The 26599-nt window shown below is 43.6% G+C and overlaps 1 protein-coding gene across 1 annotated transcript in view; it reads right to left on the bottom strand.

Moving 5' to 3' along the window:
• Positions 1-26599, bottom strand: part of PLCXD2 (phosphatidylinositol specific phospholipase C X domain containing 2) — a 43153-nt gene that overhangs the window by 10590 nt on the left and 5964 nt on the right. Inside the window, exon 2 of the mRNA XM_008706601.2 lies at positions 2343-2803. Within this exon, the coding sequence (XP_008704823.1) occupies positions 2343-2803 (461 nt within the window). The remainder of the gene's footprint in view (positions 1-2342; positions 2804-26599) is intronic.

Here is a 26599-nt window from a genome sequence, read left to right as displayed (position 1 = left end):
AATTATAAACCTATATTTATAACAGATATCTGATTGTCAAACCCAGCTGTACTGAGATCTAACCTGACCTGAATCCCAAATTCAAAACCCTTCTTACACATCTCCAGCCCTTTATTCCATTCTGTGAAACCTCTGAGACCCTCTGATAATAGGGACTCATGAATAAGGAGAAAGTGGTCTTATTAGCATAATCTATAATCCTAGTTGTGAAAACCACCAAGATGAGGGGACGGCCCTGGGATAGCATCAGAAGCTGTGGGAGCTCTGGGGAGCCAAACAGCCGATGGCTCAATCTTGGCTTTCACCACTGACTAGGAATGTTCTCTCGGGCAAGTTGCTTAGTCTCTCCATGCCTCAGTTTACTCATCAGTAGAATGAGGGTAATGACAAAACACCTACCTCATAGTGTTGTGGAGAGGATTAAATGTGCTAATCCATGTACCTAACACAGTGTAAAGGTTCAATAAAGGTTAGCTGTTAAGGTGACCTTGTTATTAATATTATCTCATATTGTAAGAGACTTCACTAAGAAAAAAAAAACCCTCCAAATTAGACTTGTGAGTTTGAAAAGATATCAGCCCAGGTTTAGGGGCGGAGGTGTGATAAACATTTGGCAAAACATCATGTACAAAGTTTTAGTGGGGAAAAGTGGCTCAGATCAATTTTAACAGATACTGACAGCTAACTCATTAGTCTCCGTAGCGTCAAAGGCATCCAGCCCTTTTAGAAGTGTGCAAAACCACCTTGGGTTTCCAGTTACTCGGGCCAAACCTGGGAGTCATCCCTGAAGGCTGTTTCTTTTGTGCCCAGAATCCCCATCCATTGGAAAACCCCGTTGGCTCTACATCCCCATAGATTCCAAATCTGACCATTTCCCACTAGTGCTCCTCATTGGTTCCCCTCCTTTCTCTGCCCTCCTACCCCTGCTTTCTTCCTAGCAGCCACAGAGATCCCATTACAGTGTAATTCAGGACACAGCACCCTGTACTCAGAATCCTTCTAGAACCTTCCTCCCTCAGAGTGAAAGCCTGAGTGCCCACCCCATCACCCACGATCTCTGACCTCCTCCTGTGGCTCTGCTCTCCAGCCCCGTGGTCCCTGCTTCTCCTCAAGGAGAATCAGGCTCTGGCGGGTTCCTCTGCTGGGAAAGCTCTTCCCCGAACAGCCACGTGATTAACTCCCTCAAATATCTACCCTGATCAACCTATTTAAAATTGAGATCAACCCTCCAACCCACAGAAAAACTGGTTCCTCCTAACCACGCTTGCCTCTGTTTTCATCGTTCATATCACTTTCTAGCATTTTATGTAATGTATTTATTATGGCAATTATCTATGATCTATTTCCTTACACCCAAATGAAAGCCCCATGAAGGCAAGGATCTTTGTTTTATTTACTAATTTATCCCAAGGGCTTGGACTGGTGCTTGGCACATACTTGATGTTCCATGAATAGCTGCAAGTAAATCATCTTTAATTGATTTTTAATTAAAAGCTCTTCCCCAAGTTCAAAAATAGCTGCCTCTTTAAGATGCTTTGGTTACTGTACCTATGAGTAAGGGAGCAACATGAATGAAAGGGGCTTGGCTTTCTTTCTTTTTTTAAAGAGAGTCTAAACTGGAGGCTGACCTTTCCTGAAGCTCTCCTCTCCCACAGTCTATCATCCCGTGGGAGCAGAGCAGAATATATCTGAGGCCCATATTTCTTTGCTTGAGTATGTCCCTCAAGGCCTAAGTTTGGAGGCTCTTCTAAGCTTGAGGGACCTGGGAATGCTCTCCAGCCTGGATCCCTTTGCTTGGTTTTTCCTTCAATCCCTAGGCCAGGCCCCCAAATCTGCTAAAATAGCCTTTTAAAATGTTAACATCTCTGAGATGAGTCACTTACATGCTTTTGTCAGCTAATACAGGGATTATCTGACATTGAGTTAAAGGCAGGATGGACCCGCCTATCCCTAAGGGGAACTAGGAGCCTGAAAAAGGATTCTATGGGAGGTAAGAAAGGAAGTGGTAATCACCAACTGGTCCAATTTCACGAAGTTGCCTTGGGCTGGTTCTGGCCAGGCCACCCAAAGTCAATTTAGACGCTTCCAACAGGCTGCCCAACAAACTAACTATTTGGCAGGTGTTAATCCCAGTTCACCAGTGCCCAGGAACTGGTGGGCAGATCCTAGAGTCATTGAATCTATCTGAGAGCCCAGGACCCAGGGTGTGTCTGTTTAATACTCCAAATAAACTTTGCCTTCTAGCCTGAGAGCCCTGCGGTGAGCTGCCTTCCAGTCCGTGAGACAGAAAAGGCAGAAAGAGTTACGCTGTTGCCCTTGCAAGCTGGTCTGTTTCCTCTCACCTGGCACTTCTTCTCCCACAGGGCCCGCAGGGTCATGCTGTCCACACTGCAGGCCGAGCACAGCTTGTTTCCGAAGGCCTCCTGGATCCGGAGAACCAGGCGTTTGTGGTGGGCCTCATCCATGGCGTAGAAGTGGTTGAAATCCAGGAAGACAATCTCTTGGGGGTGTTGGGTAAGAAATGAGTCAATCTCCATCAGCCCGTCCCAGACCTTGATGCCAAAAAGTCCGTGAATGAAGTAGATCTCCTGGTCGGCATCCCCGGGTTTGGAAGACACACGCAGGTCGAAGTAGCGGATCCCGGCTTCCAGCTGCTCTCGGAACGTCAGGTTCTGCGTCACAGACCACTTCTTCATGAGCTTCTTCACCAAGGAGATCCTGGCCAGGCGTTTGATGGCTGCGGTTTGGTCGGGCCCCACTGGGGACTTCTCATCTACCCAGTAGCTGAACGAATCATGGGAGCCTGTGCGAGAAACAAAGGTGGGGAAAGCAGGTGAGAGTGGCGCTGGGAAAAAGAACCCCGCCCATTAGGAAGCAGCAAAAAAAATCAGCAAATAACACACACAAAGTGTCAGCGAATCCTTGCAAAAATTTCAAGCTTGCTAGACTAGAAATAAGCACAAATAAAAGTAATGTAGTCTTATCAGCAGCTTGGTAAGGCTGGAATAGCAGCTCTAATTCTTACATATGACTAGCGTAAGGTGAATTAATCAACGCTCTTTTGGAAAGCCCCTTTCGAAACGGGCTTGGAAAGAGGAGCTTAAAATATTCATACCACTTGATCTAGTGATTTCATTTCAGGAAAGCTCTTGCGAGGAAATAAATTAATGGTGGGACAACAAAGACGTCTGCTAAAGAATACTCATAAGACGACAAACTTGACGTTGCCTGAGTGTCTCTTGCGGAAGAACACATGATGGTGGCATCTCTGCTTCATTCGTGCAGTCGGTGAAACAAAGAGGAGAACCCTGAATCTAGCTCAGTAATTCCGGGACAGGTGTTTACCTTCTAGGAAAGGCAGATTTTTTAAAAAAACAACCGCTATCATGTATACTACTTTTTATGCTATCGTACATACTCTATTTTACTATTGTGAAAACCTGAGTCCGTAAGAACGACTTCGTGACAAATCAGGTCATCATTTTTAAGAGCTCAGCACAGCTTACTCAGATGGCCTTCTTTTTGGACACATATCTTAATAAGCCACATCTGCCCTTACATGGTCAAATGTACGTGCCTTTCCTCTGCCTGAAAGAAAAGAGGGTATTTAATCTCCCAGATACTGAGATGATCTTATTGTTAGAAAGTCTAAGAGACCATGAGAGAGACAGTTCTAACTGTGGTGAGAAAATACTTCAGTAGTAACTCAAGGTGAAAATGATCTTCAGCAAATATCTTTCATTGATCATTGGTCATTGTGGCGGCAGCCATTATCACGTGCCTAGCTCTGTGACTGGCTCTGACACGGGATTCCACATAAATCCAGGAGGAAACCACCCTTCTTCTGACCCTACCAGCTATGCTCTTTACCACTCCTGCCCATTTGAGAATCAAAATTTTTAATTCATACTAGCTGGTGGTTATCAATTATTCTTTTGACTACATTTTAAATACATATTATTTCCATGTTCTTTGAAATAAATCAACCTGGGATGGATTTATTCTTTTATCTTCTCAGAAATAAAGCAAAAGAAGAAAAAAAGAAGGCAACCAGCAATGTTTTATTAGTAGGCAACCAGCAATGTTTTATTAGTATGTAGTTTCTAGAACGTGGAGGCTATTCAGTAACTTTTAAGAAAATTATATTTATTAATCCTTAGGCAAAGTCAGTTTTGCAAGCAAGAAAATTACTAGCATATTTCAGGTAAAAAAAAAAATCGCCATTACTAATAGAAATGTGGAGCAAATCCCCCTGGACTTTCCGTATTGGTTGTCGCTGTTAATGAGACGCACAGGATACTTGCCTAATGCTCTGCTTCCTTTGGCTTGCACCTAAATCTTTTTCCCTCCTCATTGAGAGATTCATTATGAATACATTATACATTGATGGTGAACAGCCAGTTCTCTCTTCTTTTTAAATTATACTAGCAGCCCAGCTGTTCAGGATGGCGTATGTGATACAGTGCGAGGCTCACGCTGAACTTAGTTCTTCCCTGGGTCTCAGGGAGGAGCCATTATCCAGGCATGGAGAAGACACAAATACCCTCTGGTATTTTCTTGTTGGTGCTGAGCCCAGTCTCATCTCCAGAGGGAGATGTGCTAACAACCTCCAGTGCTCTTCCAGTGCCCGAGGGTTGTGCAGCAATGTGACAGCGATGGGGCCCCAGGGACCGTTTCTGGATACACGGGGATACACATGGTGCCCGGCCATCCCCCAGAAGAGGGAGGGTGTGCCCATTCCCTAGGAATACTCAGTCTCTGTCTCTTTGTTCCCTTCTCCGTTTCCTCTTTACCTTTCTGACGTCCTATGTCCAGTGCCACCCCCTTCTGTCCCCTTGCCAGGAAAGGACAGGACAATGGAGCAGATTGTTTGCAGAATGCTTCACAGCCTTGTCCTACCCAGGCCTACCTACCGCGGTCAATGCCAGCCGTCACTCATTAACCACTATCAATATTTTTGCTCTTCTACTTTTTTTTTTCTTTTTCTGGGAAGCTTTTGCCTCATACAGAGTGAGTGAAGTAACGTGCAGGCCTGAGTACATTTAACTATTTCTTTTTCAAAACATGGGATAAAAAATGCCCTCCTGTCTCCTGCACATAGAATAATTACAAATTTTGCAATCCACTAATAGTACTTATAAAAAAAAATCCTAATATTTTATAGCCCAAAGTCAGTAGCAAAATTTCTTCTTCTCCCTAGATTCAATGGAAGTTATTTTACTTTTTTTTAAAAGATTTTATTTATTTATTCAACAGAGATAGAGACAGCCAGCGAGAGAGGGAACACAAGCAGGGGGAGTGGGAGAGGAAGAAGCAGGCTCCCAGTGGAGGAGCCTGATGTGGGGCTCGATCCCATAACGCCAGGATCACGCCCTGAGCCGAAGGCAGACGCTCAACTGCTGTGCCACTCAGGCGCCCCAGAAGTTATTTTACTTTTTAAGACTGTCCATAGCGAGAGCTACTTCTCCTCCTCGGGGCCCTGGGATGCATGCATTAAATTCACGTATTCCACCAGAAGAGGAGGAAAAGCCTCTGTTAATTGTCACACGTGGGAGTTAGGGAGGGCAGCTCCTGCCGGTGAGTTTCATGATAAGGTTCGAAGCAATTTAGGACCTCATCCTGCTGTGATGTCTGCCACAAAAGTATTTTTGCTGCTTATTTTTGCTTTACCACCTGGCAGTAGTACCTGTCTTCACTCATCCCTCTCTGTGGCTCCTTTATCTCTGTAATAGCTTTAACTGGTGCCCTTTAACTTAAGAACCAAACGAAGCACTTTCCCTTACATGTCTTACCCTTCCGGCCATTGTGTCTTCCCTTTCCTCCTCACCCTCCAACTCTTCAAAGGTAGCGCAGCCCTGCTTTGCCTCTTATGCTCTATCCCCTCCTTCCCCCCCAAGCTGCCTCCTATCCTGTGGCTACTCTAGATCCTTATAACCTTTCAATTGACAACTCCAAATGGCTTAATTTTTCTTAGTTTCTCTGAGGGTTTGCGAAGTCAGCTTTTTTCTGGAAGCTTCCATTCCCTTGTGTTCTGTGATGCATACTTCTAGACATTCCTGTCCTTCTGTTAACCACTCTCCTTCTGTCTCCTCTTCCTCCTTGCCCCCAAATCTAAATATTTCCCAAGGATCTGTTCTCTATTTGCTTCCTTCCCCCCGCCCCAGAGATTTCATCTGCTCCCCAGGTTTACCGTAGCACCTTTGTGCAGATGACACCAAAAGCTTCATTTCAAGCTCAGATTCTTCTAAGTTTCAGATTTGTTCCCAATTTCCTGCTTGATGACCTGCTCACACAACAAATTACAGATTTTCACAGTCCACCTACTCATGCTGTCCCTCTTACCCGACAAAGCAACTCTTCTGAATTTCTGCCAATAGTTCAGTGACTTGAACTTGAAACCTTGGATTCTATTTAAATTCTGCCCCCAGCACCCATACTCTTCATCCACCCAGTTACCAAAACTTTGCATTTGACTTTTGCAACATATATCAAACCCTTCTCTTCCTCTAACCTTCAACTTAACACCCCCCTTGTTCATATGCTCATTATCTGTCATATAATCAAGACCAAAAGGACCCTAACATAATCCCTTTCATTCCAGCCTCTCTCCCATTTGTTCATATTTGAAAGCTAATCATCTTAACATATAGGGCTAATCATGTCATTGTCTTCATCCTTCCTCCCTCTCAAGTCAGCTCCAACTCTGAGCACTGGTATTCAGGACTCTTCAATATGGCCCCCGAGCGTTATTTTAGACTCATCTCTCACCAGCTCTCTTCACGAAGCCCACCATCTGCTGGTGTGCAGCATACACTGATAGGCAGGCCTCCTCCTGGACTGAACTTTCCATAGAATATTCTCTCACCCTAACCCTGTCTACAACTTCTCCCCAGCATTTATATAACCCATATTGGGCAAGTTTCTTACCGTAGTCTGTTTCCTCATCTGTGAAATGGGCCTAACCGTGCCTCTTGTCACAAAAATTGTGTGCAAGGTGCTCAGAACAATGCTGACATGTAGGAAGTGCTGAACTATTGTTATTGTTATTATTAGCCATTCTCTGAGTTAGAAACTAGAGAGGAGGGGTCATTATTTGGAACTCCCGATCTTAAATATTTTGGGTCTGCAAAATTTTCTTTCCTGCACCTCAAGTACTGTCCCTCTTCATCTATGGTTGACAGGGAGATGGCAGCTTAGCCTTTACTTTGTTGACAGTAGCTGCCACTCACTCTCTTGGTCACAACCTAAGCTTTGTCATTACCCACTTCCCAATTCTGAAAATTCGATATCCTACTTTCTGATCACAACTTACTTTTCTTCTGCCTCATTGTGATTTGACTTCTGTTTCCCCCCAACCTGAGAGCCAGGGTTGACCCTACTTCTCCTGCAGCTATAGCCAAGGTTGTTAATGGCCACTTTCATCTGGGGAATTACTAATTATAACTATTTGAAAGCTGTTAGGATCACGGTGGAGGCACATTTTCTGTCTATATACACAGATCATGGGCACAGCCCAAAATGGATATGGAAATATTAACATGATATTTTCTAACATACTTTTTGACTATCAGCAAATGTTTTTCTTCTTTTCTCCAATATTTCTCATTTATAGAATGGACTCAATAAGGTTTTAGGAACTAATAGACATCAACTATTAGATGACTGTTTTCAGACTCTGGGTAGGGAATTTTGTTGTCATCTCAAGAACAGTCCACACAGAGCAGGAAGTATGGCCACAGAAGCTCCTCTTTCATGTTCTACACTCAATGGGTTGCTAGCATCCCTAATTTTAGCCCTACAGAGGTGAGGGCATTTCCTCCAATTTTTGGTAACTTATTTTTCTGCAATCCTTTCATTCTCACGATTACTACTCTTTCTCTTCCTCTCCCTTATACAGTTTACAGGCATTGCAAATGTTTCCCTTTCCTCTTTTTAGGTGTACAAACCCCTGGGAAATATATGAAAAAGCACTTTGTAATCTGAAGCAGTAATTCTTGACCTTCAGTGCACATCAGAATCATCTCGGGGAGCTTTTAAAAACACCACTGTCCAAGACCCCACCCAGACCCAGAGAGTCAGAATCTCTCTAGGGTGAGAGTAGAGACTGGAAGACTTGAAAAGCTCCCAGGTGATTCTATTGGGCACCCAGACTTGACACCTGCTGCCATAAATAGAAGATCATCCTTTGCCAACAAACTCTCTGACGGGTCTTCTAGTACTTTCAAATCTTCAAATAATAATCTGGTGGACTGCCTTTCCTATAGCTTGGTAGAAGCTTGCTTCACCATTCCTTTCCTTCCAGGGATTCATGCTTCCTGCCTTTTGACCAGTTGAATAACCATTGCTTGTTTGTGAAGAAGAAAAATATTGGGAGAACTTACTTTCTTTATCATGCTTTCTAGTAAGTGATTCAATGAGGTTATTTAAGGTTAATAAGGGCCCTTGAGATGGGGTGGGTTACAGAGTTCAGAATAAAGTCATTGTGGCAGCAAAATCATGAGGAAAGAGATTTGAATGGGAAGAGGTCAGCAAGATGTGTGCCCAATGTTTTTTCTCTTACATAGCATTAGGTTACAAGATTACGGAAGAGACCAGGGACAAGAAAATGGGCTGGCCTTCTGAGGACCAGGGATAACCAGTTTGCTCTTTATCTGGAACACCAGTTGCTACTTGATTCTTTCTGAGGTTTGTTATTTGGGAACTAGGAGATCTCGAGTGAACACGCAGCAGTTTTTAGTTACAGCATTTCATTACCCATTTCTTGCAATGTGGAATAGCAGCCATTTTTTTCTGAACTCAATTAAAAAGAATTTAAAGCAAGCTTCTTGGGAACGCAGTCTCTAAATAAAACAGGAAATTCAAACCTCACACCCTGAAACGAACGTTTCATTAAAACACAGTGGCATTTCAGATTACATGGTGACACACTTACAGCCACGGAGGGAAGACGGAGACAAGAGTTCAGTGAATAATAGGAGAAAGAGAAACTCCGTATCGCATCTCTGGGTGGCACTGGGGAAGTGGGGATGGTGACCCCATGTCTGACCTCACATATTTAAGAAAATCCCTTTTCTCCGCCCCTACCCCCTCCTTAGATACTACTCTGCCTTTGGTGAGCCCTTCTAACTTTGAAGCCCATTAGCCCCCCGCAAGCTGGTTCACTGAACCCCACCCCATGTTCACTCACACACCATTCAATGTTTCCTGTGCCCTTACGCTATGCATTCTCAGTGCCCCCAGGGGGACAGAAATCCCTTCTTGGAGGATGAAAAAGAATCCTGCTCTTTTTATGTATAAAGCACAGATATACATACACAGTACTTAAACGGATAAATGGTATATCTGTGGTATTAAAATATCGTTGTGTGTGGAGGGCGGGAAAGTGGTGAATAGGATAGAAATGGCTAAAAAGACTCCTTAGTGATAAAAAACAAAATGCTGAGAAATATCACTTTAGACTGAACTCCCCAATAGCCAAATGGACATCTGACTTGTCTGGGCTGGACCTCTGGCCGTGTACCTCTTTTTTGTTTGTTTGTTTCAAGTTTTTATTTAAATTTTAGTTAACATATAGTGTAATATTAATTGCAAGTGTACAATATAGTGATTCAGCGCTTACATATAACACCCAGTGCTCATCACGAGGCCCTCCTCAATCTCCATCACCCATTTAACCCATCCCTCCACCTACCTGCACCTCTTTTTATCCTTAATCAGCGTGTCTCCCCACGCCTCCAGCGACTGCTTCTCAGTGGGCACCCATCCATAAGTTGCCCTAGTACCAGAAGGTTCTCTTCCTTGCTGCCAGAACATCAATGAGCTGGGAACCAACTAAATTCCCTCTTTTCCAGTTATCTTTTAAGGACTTTATTTATTTATTTATTTATTTATTTATTTATTTATTTTAGGGGGTGGAGAGAGAGAGAAAGTGAGCACAAGAGTGTAAGAACAGGTGGAGGGAGAAGCAGACTCCCTGCTAAGCAGGGAGCCCGAGAAGAGTCTCTATCCCAGGACCCCGGGATCATGACCTGGGCCGAAGGCAGACGCTTAACCGACTGAGCCACCCAGGTGACCCTCCAGTTATCTTTTAAATATTCCCACTAGGCATCTCCAGGCCCAACAAGTCATTTCTCTGCCACCTTAGCTGCAAAGGACCTAGATGCGACGTTTATAAGATGCCAATTTGGCAAGAAGACTATTGAGTCCTGAGACCTAACTTAATGAATTACCATAGCGCTGAATGAGCTAAAAGGAGAATTCCAGTTCCCACAGTGGGTAAGAGCACAGGCTCTGGTGCCAGGCTGTTTAAGTTCATAATCCTGGCTCTACTGCTTACTAGCGTGGCTGAAATGCTGTGCCTCAGTTTCCTCATTTGTAAAATGGAGATAACAATCATACCAACATCAGTTGTTTATGGTTAAGGTGAAATGATTAACTCAGGTAAGCACTTGGAAGAGTCCCTGGCCAACACAATGAGTTCAAACATATCGTCACTATTATTATTTCACTATTAAGGAATTTGTGTCACCTTCCATTTGGATGATCTTATCTGGTTTTTAAACAATGTTGTGAAACCTCACTAAAGATTTATATTCGGCGATCTGCTATAGCAGTTGAATGGGAAAAACGAAATCAGCAGTTGAGCGGGTTTATTGTAGGTCCCATCCAGAAGCCAGCATCGGAGAGAGCAAGTTCAGATCACAGTGTTTACAGTTCAAGCGTAAACTGACACTAAACATAAAATAATAAATTATCTCCAGTCCATAACTCAGGAATGTCAATAACTCAGGAATAAATAAATACACTGACTACACACTTTGAAAGCAGAAGAGAGAAAGTTCCAAGGATATTCTTGAACTTTCTGTTTTTTAACATCATAGATTACACATCCTTAAGAGATTTCTGTACAAAAACAGTTAGAGAAGAACAAATCCAACCTCTTTCTAAAAACATGTTAGCACATTTTTGGAGAGCAAAAGCCTAGAATCCATTATTTGAAACGGAAAAAACAGCCAGGCTTTCCCAACCCATCAGGGTTCACAAGTATCGCTAAAACACTCAAACGCCTATATAACCATCCAGAAAAGAATCTTCCCATAATATGAGGTATTGTAAACACCAAATACCAGACTCAACAACCCTTTCAGAAGTTTTTCTGCATTTTCTTACACATTTGAAAATACTGATGCATAGCTCCTAGGGACATGAGCATGGCCACGTTGAAGTTAGTTCTCCTCTCTCAACACACTTCATCACCTCCTATTTTTCTTTGCATGGGTTTTTCAGGCCTCTTGGGTTCACCTCTTTTATTCACAGGCCTTTCACTGTTTTAGAAGACACTTTCAAAAAAACAAACAAACAAACAAAAAATAGAAGACACTTTCACTCACTCACATGGGAAGTTGAGCGCACTTACACATAACTCAAGCCTGCTGGGAGAGCCACTGAGCTATGGATACAAGATATTCTCCATCTTCTCGCCTGGATGTACCTGCAACTCGAAGGTGTGTGCTAGCCCATGTGGCTGAATTCACTATGAGGAGATGTGACTAGTGAATTTCAGGTAAAACAAATGTACAAGCTGTTACAGCAAGTGTTTAGATAGTGAGCCTTCGTAGTAGGGTTAATGTAGGGTGTTTGGCACTGATGTTGCTCAGGCACCAGAACATTTTGTGCATGTTTGTGTGTATATGTTGACACTAAAACTGGCCCATCTGAGATGAAATCCAGAAAAAATTCTTATTCAGGAGGGGAAAAAACACCATGTTTCATTTACTTGGAAAAGCGTATTTAAAAGAATTGAAAAAAAAGCCACCATTTCACAGAAGTATGTTTACTAATATCAACAGAGAGCTTCAAATAGATATAATAATTATTCTGCATGGGGCGCCTGGGTGGCACGGCGGTTAAGCGTCTGCCTTCGGCTCAGGGCGTGATCCCGGCGTTATGGGATCGAGCCCCACATCAGGCTCTTCCGCTATGAGCCTGCTTCTTCCTCTCCCACTCCCCCTGCTTGTGTTCCCTCTCTCGCTGGCTCTCTCTATCTCTGTCAAATAAATAAATAAAATCTTTAAAAAAAAATTAAAAAAAAATAATTATTCTGCAAAATTTCTTTTAAAGACAATTATTATTTTGAGCTCATTTTGTAAGGAGCCATCTTAACTCCATGTAAACTCCAGATTTTTATCAGGACTTAACCATACTATTTTTATCAACACCACCTAAGACCGTCTGGTCCATTTCAAGCTTGCGCTTAAAACATGTACTGAATGTGTGTGCATTGGTTATTAGAACAGTGAGTTTTCAACTAGGGCTTGTCTATTTTATCTCAGTTTGAACTTTGGGTCACATGATTTGTAATTTACATATTCTTTCCCTGATTATTATTAGCCCATACTGTGTCACATGAGGCCAGATTATTCAGGCAGCTTGCGAGAAAGCAGATGCAGTCGTCTTGCCAGTTACCCACTGGAGCTGATGCTGCATAAGATGGCCTTGAATGTTAAATTTATTTTTCCAAATTAATGTAAAATACAGACACTAAAAAAATGTTCAGGGCAAGTTAAGAAGATCCGAGCTGCAATGAAGACTCTTCCCCATCTAAAAGCAACAAAAGGATATTAAAGGTACCCAACACAAAAGACCACAACCTCGCTTACCCTCTATCTTAATGAGCTAGGTCGCGCATATGACCAGAAGGTTTCTGGGCAGGAATGTAGGCTCGACTAGATCCAAAAACGGTCAGTGCAAACAGCAGAAGAGAAACAATATCATACTTTATAAAGAGAAAAGGTGTTAAGTGTTTAAGCCAAAGAAAGAAACGAATTTTCTCGCATCTCCCGAGGAAAAAAAGAAGAGAGAACAGATCCCAAATGGAACTGGGTTCAGCAACTGGGATCAGAGGCCCAGCTGAACCACAGCTCCTCCTGGTGCTGTCCGTCCATCTTTGAGTTTCAGAGATGACAGCCTGGTGACTTCTTAAAGGGTTGAATTTTTCTGAGAAAATAAGAGGATTTTATGCCTTGATTTACCTGGAGCCCAGATGACTCTGTCTTCATAGAACTTCTATTAAAAAAATCTTCCAACAATATTTCTTAGAAAATGAGCTAAAAATGAGGCTTAGGCCCTGAAACACATTATCTCATTAAAAGTGTTTACATTTTAGTGGACCTGTGATTTTTTAAGAAATTCAAAAAATTTTCAAATGTACTAAATTGAAGATACTCAAAAGCATTCCCACTCAAAATCATTTGATAAAAGACTATGGGTATTTTTCTAAGGTGTGGGGAGATGACTGCTTAATTTTAGAAATGACTAAAAGCCTACACCTCGGTATGCTTATGGGACTTACCGGCAAGGCCAAGTTTAGGAAGAAGAGCTATTTAGGAACTACTCACTCCCTTAGCACCAGCGTCTACTCTCCGACTCAAGGTGACAAGGAATATGAGCAACACCTCTGGCCCTTCAGAGATCATTGGCTCAAGTGGACTCCAGATCCCCTACCGTTCAGTTCTGACTTTCCGTGGAGGCCACTTCATCTCCTTCTCTGGCATCTTCCTGACTCACGACAGCCAGCTCTGCCAGGACTGTGGGCTTCCAGGGATAGCCACGTGGAGGGGCGCGCCGGCAGTGCAGGAGCTGAAGGGACCGTCCACAAGGGACATTGGATAAACCTCATATTTGCCACCAGCTGACACAGGTTTTCACCAGTGATTTCTTACAAAATAGGCAAGATGTTAAACAAACAAACAAAAAAAGCTCTTTTTAATGCACATAGTCAACTCTTTATCTTGAATATGAACATGTGATAAGAAAAAAAGTCCTTTTTAATGCACACTCTCTTCTAAGCAGAGTGAATCCCCGTAACTGTGGTATCTTTTGTTTGCTAAGCACAGCTGAAATATTCATCTTCGGCATTAATGGCTTTGGACACGCTTGAAGCAGTATTAAGTGGGGGTGGGGTGTGCAGGCTTGGAGACAGAAGCTTGCAGCGACCTGAAGTGCTCTGCTGAGGAAAGGGAGAGAGTGTGGGGGGCCGGGAGGAAGGCTGGGAATCAGCAGGGGAAAGAAAGAGGGAAGCACAGGGGCCACAGGGCTGAGGAGAGACCCAGGGGAGGAAACAAACCTAATGTGGAGTTTTCAGAGGTGTGGTATGGTCTCCCTTCTACATTTCTCTCTAAATCACAAATCGGTAAGGTTCATGTGACAGTGAAGGGGGGCCACGCTATTAATCTCTCTGATTAATATCAAAGCGCATCTCCATCCAGCCCTGCTCACGGGCCCCATCACAGCAGGGCTCTCCCTGCTGGACCTCGCGTCTCACCATGCCTGGACCAGAGGCTGCAGGCAGGTGCACACCGGGCTGGGGAGTGCGGTAGTGCCACATAATGGGGGGAGAAGGTGGAAAAGTATGAGAGGAGGCTTCTCTCTAATTGAGATGGACTTCAGAAAGATCCCTTTACAGGGGCACCTGGGTAGTGCAGTTGGTTAAGCACCAGATTCGGTTTAGGCTCAGGTTGTTGATCTCAGGTCGTGATCTCAGGGTTGATAGATCGAGCCCTGAGTCCGGCTGGGCGCTGAGCACAGTCCGCTTCAGTTTCCCTCTCCCTCTGCCCCCTCCACCCCGCCCAAACGGGCACGCGCTCTCACTCTTTCTCTCTCTCAAATAAATAAATACATAAATCTTTTTTTAAAAAAGATACCTTTATGAAAAATCTTTTTCTTAGTATGCTGGAATTAAAACCCTACCACAGGGCTAGCAATACGAAGCATCCATAAGCAAGATGTATAGATTTTAGGGCCACTCTAAGGAGAAAAACGTATAAAGAAACAAAAGCACAACACAGAAAAGGAGACAACCACTAGACTAGCGAGTCTACAAATGCTGCTGGAGGTAAGGAGAGCAGCACGCCATATATTGTTCAGTTAATCCACACAAATAGACTTTCAAGTGTGAGGCAGGGAATAGCTTTTCATTAGCTGACTACAGATTATGCCCCCAAAGAGAGTCCAGCTCCAGGCTGCCCCGCCCAGAACAGCACTGCCACTGCGTCGGCCGCGGTGGGGCCGAGCAGGTGCTGCTGGGCGCGCTGCGCCGCGGAGGCTCCCAGGCTTCTGTCCTGCTCCTCCTCAGCCGTAGGTGCGCCCGATGGACTTCCCATAAATTATAAATGCCTCGGCTTCATATGCTGCATTTGCCGTCTTTAAAGGCAACAGATTCTCAGAAAGGATGAGCGACCCCGGGGCGAAGCTTGCAAACTCTGAGCAGCCTTTTATCTGTTTCTTGCAGCACGATAATGTATGCAAACTTCCCAGTGATCGTGGTCATCGAGGATAAGTAGAGAACAGAGTCCGGCCCGATCTTCCTTCTCTTTTTCCCCGGTGATGTAAGGACAAAAAGATCGAGGTACAGGTGACCTGTTCCTTCACCTCGCCACCTTCCCCGCTCACACACTATTGGGCTGTTTCTCTCAATTCTCCAATAAGCTAGTGGAAGATACAGACAGAATCGCCGACTCCGCATTTCCGCTAACATTGAAAGGTCAAGGTTCTTGCATTGTACGTAATGACGTGTCTCGCTCCCGCGTGTATGAAAAGGATGGCTGTGAGAATTACTGGGGGGAGGAGGGACCCTTCGCTCACTGGGGGGCAAAAGGACTTGATTTACTGCAATTCGGCTCAACACTTAATGCTGAGATAGCTTGTTTCATCAAATAAAGAGTTGAGGCAAATTAAAATCAGAGGATGAATGCACCCAGCTACCGTTTTTCACCTCTGCTCTTATTGATTTTAATATGGTTACCCTCTCAATAAATAAAGACTTCTAAAAGAAATGGATCGATGACATAAATAGGATCTGGTTTACAAACTTTTTTTTTTTTTTCCCCAGAGTACAGACTTTTCCTTTGATTGCTGGACCCTGGGTGCCAGGGACCTGGTGTTACCTCTGAAAGAAATTCCATCTATGGGAAAGCCATTTGGCCTAGCTCCATTTAAATTTCTCCATCTGAAGGAAGAATTTATTTTGGAGGAATCATATATTCAGTACATATTTCTTTAAAAATTATCTCTCCTTTCCCTCTGCCCCCCAAGCTCATGGGAACCTCTTTATCCAAGAGCTCAGAGCATCCCAAAGACATTCTGTTGACCTCCCTGGACATGTGCATTCCATTCCTTCATCATGAACTCACCGGTCATCCCTGGTGAGGGCTCATGTCGGAAAACAACAACTACTTCAATTTACTGAGTGTTTATTATGTACCCAATGTCCAGCTGGGCACTTTGCCTACGTGATCTCATTGGATCGCTGCCATGATCCTACAGCACAGCAATTACCTGCATTTTCGGTCAGACCTGAATCCACACAAAGCCTCTAGGGATATAGTTGCTTCTATACCCTTAATGATGAAACAAGTCAAATGCATTGTATATTTACCTCCTAAGACATGGTGATCACAGGGCTTGTTTTTAGAGCTAAATGCCTGCCCTCATCCCAATGCAGGAACTTGATGGGGAGATTAAAGTAATTTATTTTGTAAAGACATGAATATGTAGGGACACATGAGGGCACTCTAACCTTCTCTCAGTTGAGGAAACATTTTCTTTAAAATACCTCAGCTCAGAGCCTTGAATTCCAGGGCCGGTTCTGCTCTGATTACCTGTGTGAACTTAAATCGTCAATTCACACTGGAGGTCAGCTGCTCCATCTGCAAATTTAGGAAGGTGGGTGAAATGAGCCTTAGAATCTTTTCTACCTTAAGAATCGGATGATTCCAACTTATTAACAGTTCATGAAAGGAATTTATGACCCATTTTAACAAGGATTATTCATTATTGTGAAGAAATAAGATACACTTCTTTCATACTATACTTAAGCAGAAAATGTGCCTACAAATTTAACTCATGATATTTGCAAAAAAGCAAATCACTCTAAACCCTGGGGTGGTCTTTTATTTACCTTTGGCTCATCTGAGAGTTTCATGAAATTGCTGGAGAAACTCTTGCCCTTCACACAGGTTCGGGCTCTCACTTTCTCGAGGGCCACCTACGGTTGGAGAGGGGTAGGTCTGCACGCTGAAGGAACGCACAGGCCAGTAGCTCACTTCTTGCTTAGCATTTATGTGCTAGCTCCCTTCACTCCAAAGACTTTGTTTGATTGCTTTGTCTGACATTTTTATGAAATTTATTGGGGGGACTTTGAAAAAAAGCACCATCGTAGTCACCTTGCTCAGCTGAAATTTTTCACAGGGCAGGGTTATTTTAAGATTCATTTGACAAACTGCAGAATGGCCGAGACCCAGGGAAGCTCCTCAGCTAGGTCCCTTCAAGAACAAGGGTTTTTTCCTCTTTCCTGTAAATGAAGGACGAAGCCAGGTACTCTGACAGAGGAAAGGGAAAAAAGAGGAGGGGAAAGCCAACAAGTAGCCCTCTAAATTACACGAAATGATAGGTTTAAAGGGAATTTGTACGTTACGCACAGCAGGGAAAGTGAACGAAAACACACCCCACTGTGAAAGAAGAGAGTCCTCAGAAGCTTACACACCTGCTGAAAGCCTCTGCTGATCTTTTGGTATCAAGGCAGAAAGATCTTTTCTCTGCTGGAACCTCGCTAGGCGATTACTACACAGACCACTTAAACCACTGGGCTGCTTCTGTTCTGAGTCAATAAAAAGCCTCCTAGATGTTTGGTCTTGAAAAAAAAAAATGTGACTTGTTCAGCCAAACAGGTTATCGGGCAGTGTTTCAAACACAGCCATCCTCATGGGTGCTCAGGCATTACAGTTCTGGCATGGAAGCAAATGCTTCAGATGAAAAGAAAAGTACTCTTTATTACAACCAACAAAAGGAACTGAAGTCACAGCCCAACACTGGTCAATTTCCAACTCTACAGATGTCTTTTATTCAAGTGCACTTAAATGAATTTGGCAAGATCCAGTTTTTACAATCTAGTATTGTTATCACGATCTTTGTTGCAATTTGCTTAACTTCTCTGTACTTCGGTTTCTTCATTTGTAAAATGGAGTTAGTAATAGTACTTATATCATCGGGTTGCAAAGCTTAACCAGGCAAGTTTACATAAATCAAGCAGAGCAATACCAGCCGCCTAGTAAATGCTTTATAACTGTTATATAAGTAAGCTCTTCTTCTATTCTTATCATTATTTTATTTTTATTTTATAAAGCTTTGGGACACCGTAAGAGAACTTTCCAATGCAATTATAAGACTTTGTCTTACCTTAGGCATCGTTACTTTCTCTATGTCCTACTTTCTCCTTAAATTAACTAGGAATATCTGCTCTTTATGCTTACATTTCTGTAGATATTTAAGATTCCACATTTCTCTCTTTGGCTCCCTCCCTTTTTTTGCACAAAGTACTTATTCTGAGCCAGACACTGACCGTACAGAGGTGACCAAACACTGCTGTGCGCGGTGGGAACACAGGTAATCAGTCCCAACGGTGTGAATATGTCCCATAATGGAGGCATGCACAGAATGGTAGTGAGCTGTTTCTTGCAGGATGAGTTGTCTTGGGCCAAGTGAAGTGGGGGCTATTGGGAGGGAGGCTGTGCCAGTAGAGGAAAGAGCATGTGCACAGACTGGAGTCCTAAAGAGAGACAGCAGATCTTTCAGGGCTTTCTTTGGTCCCCAAATTGTCACTGGCTCCTTACAGTCTATGAGATAAAGCAGGAAGTGCTCCACACCACATTGAAAACCGCTCTGATCCGCCCTACGTCCTTCTGCCCAGTCCTTTTCAACTGCTTTCTCCTGTCACCTGTACAGGGAGCCATGATGACCCTTGCTTTCCCATCTCCAATTTCATCCATTTGGTTCACTGTGTCTAGAAGGCCCTCCGCCCCATAACAAATCCTACCCATCCTCAGACCAGCTCTCAGGTATCTTCCCAGGGCAGCTGTTTCTCAACCCCCACCTGCAAGTAATCGCTCCCTTTCCCAGGTCCCTAGCACAGTCTGCTTGTTTCTTTACTGTGGCATTTACCGCCTTCTGCTTTCATTTGCTTCATTTGAACCTTAGTATCTCTCCTACAAGATTACAAACTATATCTCGTTAAATTTTTAAAGATTTCTTGTAGTATCTAGTAGGGTACAAGATAAATATTTGGCCATCAAAAAAGATTGTTAATAATCATAGCTATATATCCTAAATTTATGCTTGTTTTGTGCTAAGCAATATTCTAAGCACATTGCATGTTTTATCTTACACAATTCTTCAAGAACTTTGTTGTGTAGTAAAGAATTTAACCTCGCCCAAGGAGAGGGCTGGTCTTTTTCCTTGGCCCTGGGAGGTAATCTCTCAAGCCGTTGGAATAGCTTGCCTGGTAAGAGTATCTTTGTTTACCTGGGGACTTTGGGGCCACATCAGAACATGTTAAGGATGAGTTTATGGTGACGGCTTTGAGTCAGGTGGATAGATGCTTGGCCTTGGAGGGGCCCGATACTGAGGTCAGCCATGCGGAGCCTCCATGAGGACTCTGGGTACCAAGGCTCAGATGAGCTTCCCCGGTTAGCAGTATGTTGTGTGTACTGCCGCCCATCAATACCGGAAAGCAGCACCGCCCACAGCTCCGGATACAGCACAGCTAGAAGCTTCTCGTTTGGAACTCTCCAGGTCTCTGCCTTGTGAACCTCTTCACTTGGCCAATTTTAACCTGTAGCCTTTAGCCGTAATAAATAGGAACTGTGAGTATAACAGCTTTCAGTGAGTTCTGCCAGTCCTTCCAGCAAATTATCTAGCAAAACTAAGGGTGATCTTGAAGACCCCAAAACTGGCAATTGGTGTCAGAGTGAGGGCGGATTTATAGACCGTGTTTCCTCTAACCTTGTGCTTGTGAAGCAGGCCCTGTAATTATCTCCATTTTACAGATGAGAAAACGAAGGGACAGAGAGGTTAGACTTCTTATTCAAGGTCATGTAACTAGTAATTAGGGTTGGATCCTTGGTATAGTTAAAACAGAACCCATACTCTGAACTACTTCTCTATACTGTTTCTCATGTGTATAAAAATTAAAAATAGAGATACGGTAAAATGTATTAAGAACAGCCATAAAAATGAACATGTGTCTTTAGATGATGGAAATGTTAGGGCAGTTTTTGTAGAAAACACCTTGTGTTATGGACCAGGCATTTCATCTCTAAGAATACTACAATAAATGGGATTGACCAGACTGTAATTTTGCATGCTAAAATAGGTCTGTGGCCTGAGCTGAGAGCATACTCATTCGCAAAGTTACATACAAGAAGTGGGCCTTATATTGCTATATATTGCTATGTATATGTGTGTGTGTGTGTGTGTGTGTGTGTGTGTATATATATATATATATATAGCTATTGAATATAGCAAAAGATTTGCTTAAAAGAAGACAGAAACAGAAAACCCTCCCCGTCCTTGGGAACAAACTCATTGCCCCTTGCCTTTGTGTTTTCATTACCTATCTGTGACCCAGGTCACACATCATCTGTCTGTGAGCTCACCTGACCCCACCAAGTAGATTTAAGTACTTTTCACTTTGTACATCCACGGCCTCTTGAACTTGATGAACCTGGGACACCTTGTGGCCATTTTCTCTGTATCTGTCATGGACACGTGACTGTGAGTGTTTGAGGTGGGAGCATGTCTGATCACACCCGTCTCCCTCCAGTTCCTAAGTTTCTGGCATACAGTAGGCACTGAATACATGCATCTAGAATAAATGCAAGCATGACTGCTTGAACAGCAGCTGTTCGAGAGCTGCCTAGGGCAGGTAAGCCTAGGTCCTCTGACCCTTTCCCAAACTTCTCTTTGGTCCATCCATCTTCTTGAAACAGGCAGAGTTCACTGTCTGCATCTCCTCATCCCCAGCACCTGGATACCCCCAGTTCCATTTATCTCCATCTGTCCTTCTAGCTCGAGTAATTTGGGTCAACGAAGAGGAATATGTCAGAAAACACACAGGACAAAAATAAGCCAGAAAGGATGACAAAAGGAGCAGCTATAATACAACTTCACACGAACAATTCAAAAGGAAAAGTCCTAAAGAGTAGATTCCCTGCGACTCATACCTGTGGAAATTATATTCTAATAACTTCTCCTTGGGGGCCTCCCATTTCACACACCTGAATTAGGTCCTTGGGAAAAAGACAGCATTTGTAGGGACTGTGACTCCATGATGACAATTGCAGAAAGGCTGAGGCATCTTTGGGGTCTACGGAATCCAGCCAGCACGAGTCCAACGCTCGAGGTCCGGGACCAGTTAGCAGAGTCTCAAACCAAAGAATAACGTCGTTAAACCCTGTCAGCCCAAACGGATAAACTTCATCTATCTGACTGGATTATTTTCCATAGGGTGTGTCGTAGAGTATTAATCACAACTGTCAAACTGCCCACAAGATCTGACAGGGCCATGTGGTCCATTTAATTTTTAATCAAGTGCCTACTGAATTTGGAATTATTCACAATGCAACAAAGCAACTGGGTTAGGCAGAACACTGGAAAGCAGAGCTGATCAATTTATTTTTATGTGCTGAGAAGCCAAGAGGCATCCCACTGTCTGAGGACCAGCATTAGCCTGGGAATCCAGAAAGCTACTCCTGGTCTACCCCCCACTGGCTGGATGAGCTCCACAGCTGGAGTAAATCAGAGCTTTTCATGGTGCTCTTCAGACCTGGAGTGTTGTCAGATGAGGTATTTATATGCAAAACAAATATAAGCAGAGCTTCTCTGGTTCAAGGTCTGCCCAACACCCCCCACTTCTGGCCTTGAGGAGCCTCACCCAGGCTCTTGCCTGGCACCATGAAAATTCCACTGCCCCAGATATTCTCCAAATTGGCCCCAACATCCTAGGATTTATGAGTCAGAGGCGTTTCAATTCCATTATGGGAGGCATTTTAAAGCCCTCTTCAGATGGATGGGTATCTATTTTCTTTTGAAAGACTTTCTCTTCCTCAAATGTCCGGTAGACTCTGATCCCCATCTCAAAGTAAGAGACTGCATAGGTAATTCATTAATAAGACATTCCTTCTCTATTTTGCTAATTATCACCCTGTTTTGTCTCTGAACAGATGGCATCGTTTTTGGTAAAGTAACACCTCACAAAGGATACTTGGTAATTCCCTTATAAGCCTTCTCAGTTCCAAAATAATCACATTCTCTTTAACAACGTTCCAGTTTTTAACACAAAAATAAGAATAATTCAAAGGTTTAAGGGAAAAGAGGAAAATGTTTAGGGTATTAGAATAGGTCATATTAAATTAAATATTCTACTACAAAATTCTCCTGCTTTTATTAAGCCTTTTGGTGTAATTCAAGATATGAGTGAGTGAAGTTAATGGTATTTGAAGGCGTGGTAAAGTTACTAAATGTTTCCATTTCACAGCTGGTTTGTGCTATAGTGCACAGAGCTAACCTCAACTCCCACCCCCAAGCTGCCAAAACGGTGGAAGAAATCATTAAACAAGACATGAGAGAATTCATGCAGAACAAGCGAACATGAGATGAGCTTCTGAGGGTCACTTATTTGGGACCAGAAGTTTTGGACAGCGTTCCTGAACAAAGTAAAATTTTAGTTGAAATCTAAAAAATATATATATAAAAAGAATAAAGACACTGATTTCAAACTCAAATCATCTTATATTGGATATAATAGTAGCTGGGGGTGAGGGTCAGGGGTTGGGCAAATTGTGAAAAGTAAGACTGAGCTCTGAAATGGTTTCCACTGAGCTCCTATAGGTCCCTCAAGCTCAGCGTGCCCCAAATTCTGCTTCCCTCTGCCACCTCTAACCCCGCTTCTTCTCCTGTATCCCAATTTTCACCCACCAATTAATTGCCAAGTCCTGTCGATATTTCCTCCCATATATCTCCTGTGTCTTCCCTTTTCCTTCATCCACACTGTCACTCTCCTTCTCAGGTCAGCATCTCCTCCCACTCAGATGGCCTCATCAACAACCTAACCGGTCCAGTTGGCTACAGGACTCCCAATTCCAATATACTTCCGGGACTGCTTCCAGAGTGGTCTTTCCAAAGCATAAAGCTGACCTTGTCATTCACCTGCTTAATGTCCTTCCCACCACCATTGAGGTAAAGCTAAACGACTTTAACATGGCTTACTAGGCCTCCCTGTACCTTGCCACCTTACTCCTTGCCCCTCCCCTCCTGAAAACCAATAGTACAACTACCGTGATCAACTTTCCTTGTTAAGTGGGCCATTTTCTCTCCTCAAGGTTTTTCACCCACATTAGTTCCTCTCCTAGAACACTCTCATCCTCTGGACTAATTCCTATGCATCCTTCCCATTGCAGTATATTCATCACTTCCTCCGGAAGGCTTCCCTGGGCTCCCAAGTCTTGTTAAAGATGCCATGCCATATGCTTCCGCCAGCAGTAACTTCTACCTCCCCCGTCATTCCGCATAGTATATTGTGCTATAACTGCTTATTTTGTTTTGTTTTTAAAGAGCAGTTACTCATCACATGTAACTATTTGATTAAATGTCCATTTCTCCAGGGCGCCTGGGTGGCTCAGTCAGTTAAAGCATCTGCCTTCGGTCATGATCTTGAAGTCCTGGATCAGCCCCATATCAGGCTCCTTGCTCAGTGGGGAGTCTGCTTGTCCCTCTGCCCCCCTCCCCACTTGTGCTCACATGCTCTCTCTCTCTCAAAAAAATAAAATCTTAAGAAAAAAAAGTCCGTTTCTCCAACTAGATTGTAAGCTCTCTGAAGGCAGGAACTGTGTGTAATGATCGTCACTGTGTCTAGGAGAGGGCCTGGCATATGAGAGGAAATCAATACATATGTATTAAACAGAAATCAAAACATATGTATTAAACAGAAATGAAAGAAGCAGTAAGTTTCTCCTATTACCCCTCAGCATGCCTAATAACTGATGTGCCATTTTGTTTCTCTTAGCCCTTGTGCAGTTTTCTGGGGGCTTTTCACCCATTCCCGACCAAGTCTTTCAATGGCTGCTTTTTGCCCTGGGGTAATGTTTAAAGTTCAATCTTAGCCTGCCACGGAAGACTCATTAGCCTACTTTCCCAATCTTACCTCTGTTTAAACGAAATCTAAGTTCTGACCACACCAGACTTCTTGGGTTTTCTCAAGGCACCCTAATCTCACTCCTCCCCCCTCCTCAGTGCCTCTGCATTGTGACAGGCTTCCCTCTACCTGTAACACCCGGCTATTTACTATTTGCTCTTTATGATTCAACCCAAGGCTCATCTCCTCTTGAAACCCAATCTAGCAGGCTTCCTGCCTCCTCCCACTAATGGAATTGGGAGTTGGCTTTCTGAGTGTTACAGTACCTTATGCATTCTTCTCCAGAGTGTTTGAATTTTAGCTTCTCTTATAAGATCATAACTTCATGAAGAGCAGGGAGAAGAATCTTCTCTCCACGTTCACCTCATCTAACACAGTACCTGGCACAAAAGGCGCTCAACAAGTACCCTTTGAAAACCTGATTTTCCTTTAAATGAAAACATTGTTTTAAATCTAGGCAATGAAAACCAAAAGGAGCAAAAGGGGTAAACAAGCACCTGTAATTTTTTTTTCTGCCAAATTGACACAATGTGCTCATATAATTTTTACATAGATCCATATGGGCACCTCCTGCCACGACAATGACCTGAGCTCAAAGTTCAGGAAGGAGGGATGCTGTCTTCACCTTTATCTCTTTGACATTTTTTCATCTGGTCTCAATTATACCTTATAAAAATACTGCTTTCAGCATATAAGTCTTCAAATCATACATGTTCATAAAATATTCATCTCAGTCTGACAGCATCTAGGAATCGTTCGGTTCCACCATTACTGCAGACTGCTGTGTGCTCCGACACATTAGCAATACAGGGTACAAATGCTTCCAGGTTCTTCCTTTATTTTGATATTGTCAGGTCTGTACAGAGGGAAAAAAATAGTGACAGAATATTCTCTGGAAAAAAAGAATACCTTACAGCCAATAATTCTGGAATAATTGGAAATTAAAAGAAAAACCAAAAAAACCCCACAAAAAACCCACCCCCCCCAAACCACCTGTTATTCTCTTAGAATATTCCAGCTGCTTAGTAGACCACGAATCCCAGGAAGACCACCGACACTTCATAGTTAGCACAACCCACACGTCCCCTTAGAGCAAAGCCAGCCTCTGTGGCCAAACACATGTTCTCTTGCAGCTACTAGACACCTACTAATGTAATCCTCCCAGGGACGGTTTCATCCTTACGGGCACTCAGCAACATAATCCCAATTCTGAGCCGTGAGAGGTGAAGGGCCCTGGCTTCAGGCGTGTAACTCCTCACACCGGCACGTCACAGTGCTCCTCTACCTCGATGTGGTTCTTGACGGGTGTTCAAATCCTTCACACACACACACACACACACACACACACACACACGCACCTACCACACTGTCTATGAATAATCCCTCCTCTGCGGGCCTGGCTTGAAGCTCTAATTAGGCTACTCAGCATTCGTAAAGAGGTTCAGGCTCTTCCCAAGGGCAAAGCATGTCACCAACAGTTACTTCTGGCTGCCGGTACTTAGGAGCTCTTGGAGCCCGGTGGGGAGACTGGAGCCAACCTGTCCCCTGGCGGGGGTGGGGAGTGGGGGGGTAGTCAGCTCAAATCGTGTGATAGAAGCCAACTGCCAGCTTCGGAAGCATGTCTGAGACAGCGGCGCGCATGTGGGTGCAGGCGGCAGGCCCCTAGGATTTCAGATGTCCGTAGGCACGTTTCTCCAGATCTTTATCAAAGGAAGACAGCAACAGGCATGAAAACCGGGGCTCTCCTGAGGTCACAGCTCAGTGTGTGCACTGGGCGATGGGCAGTATCTGTGTTAGTGTGTGCGTGGGGGTGATGTGTATGTTTGGAGGGATTGTGAGGCTACTCCAATGGCTGGGGAAAGAGTTATAAAGTGTGTATAAAGATCTATTCAAAGGAAAGCATTTCGTCCCATCCCTCGTCTTGAGCTGGGAACGCAAGCACTGGGTTAGGGGGGCAAGTGATGGGGAAATGAGGAGGGGAGGAGCAAAGTTAATAGCAGGGCCCTGTCACAGAGAGTTGCATTTTCCCCAACTGCTTTGGATGGCTGAAGACGACAAAGTTTGACAGCTGAATTTGGGAGGGGGGCCATCGTAAGTAGCTAAGGAGGATTTTCTGGTTCTCTTGATCAGCGGCCCTCATACTGCACTTAAGTCTCCCTTGGTACTCACATCCTGGGCAACCCTTCATGTATCCTTCCCTTAACTCTAAGCCCCCTTGAGGGGATGACCATTCAGGTTATCCTGATCCGATCAGACAGAGAACACTGAGCCACATGGCTTAACTGGGAGGTCAGCTCCTTAACTAGACTGTACGTTACCTGAGGGTATGGACTGATCTTATACTTCTTTTTGGTTGTCCATTCCAGGTGCAGGTTTTTAATAAATTCATCATAATTAATTTTTAATGACCCATCATTTTGTGACAGAAGTGATTCCAAGCATGCTATATGAATTAATTCATTTAATTGTCATACTAACTAAATGACGTAGTGCCTTTATTATCTCTGTTTTACAGAGAAGGACACTGTAACACAGAGAATAAGTAACTTGCCCAAGGTCATAGAGTCATAAGGG

The sequence above is a fragment of the Ursus maritimus genome, unplaced genomic scaffold, assembly GCF_017311325.1.
Source record: "Ursus maritimus isolate PB19 unplaced genomic scaffold, ASM1731132v1 scaffold_4, whole genome shotgun sequence".
In the NCBI taxonomy this organism is placed as follows: domain Eukaryota; kingdom Metazoa; phylum Chordata; class Mammalia; order Carnivora; family Ursidae; genus Ursus; species Ursus maritimus.
Note: the sequence above shows the minus strand (reverse complement) of the source record. Positions and strands in the feature narration are given on the sequence as shown.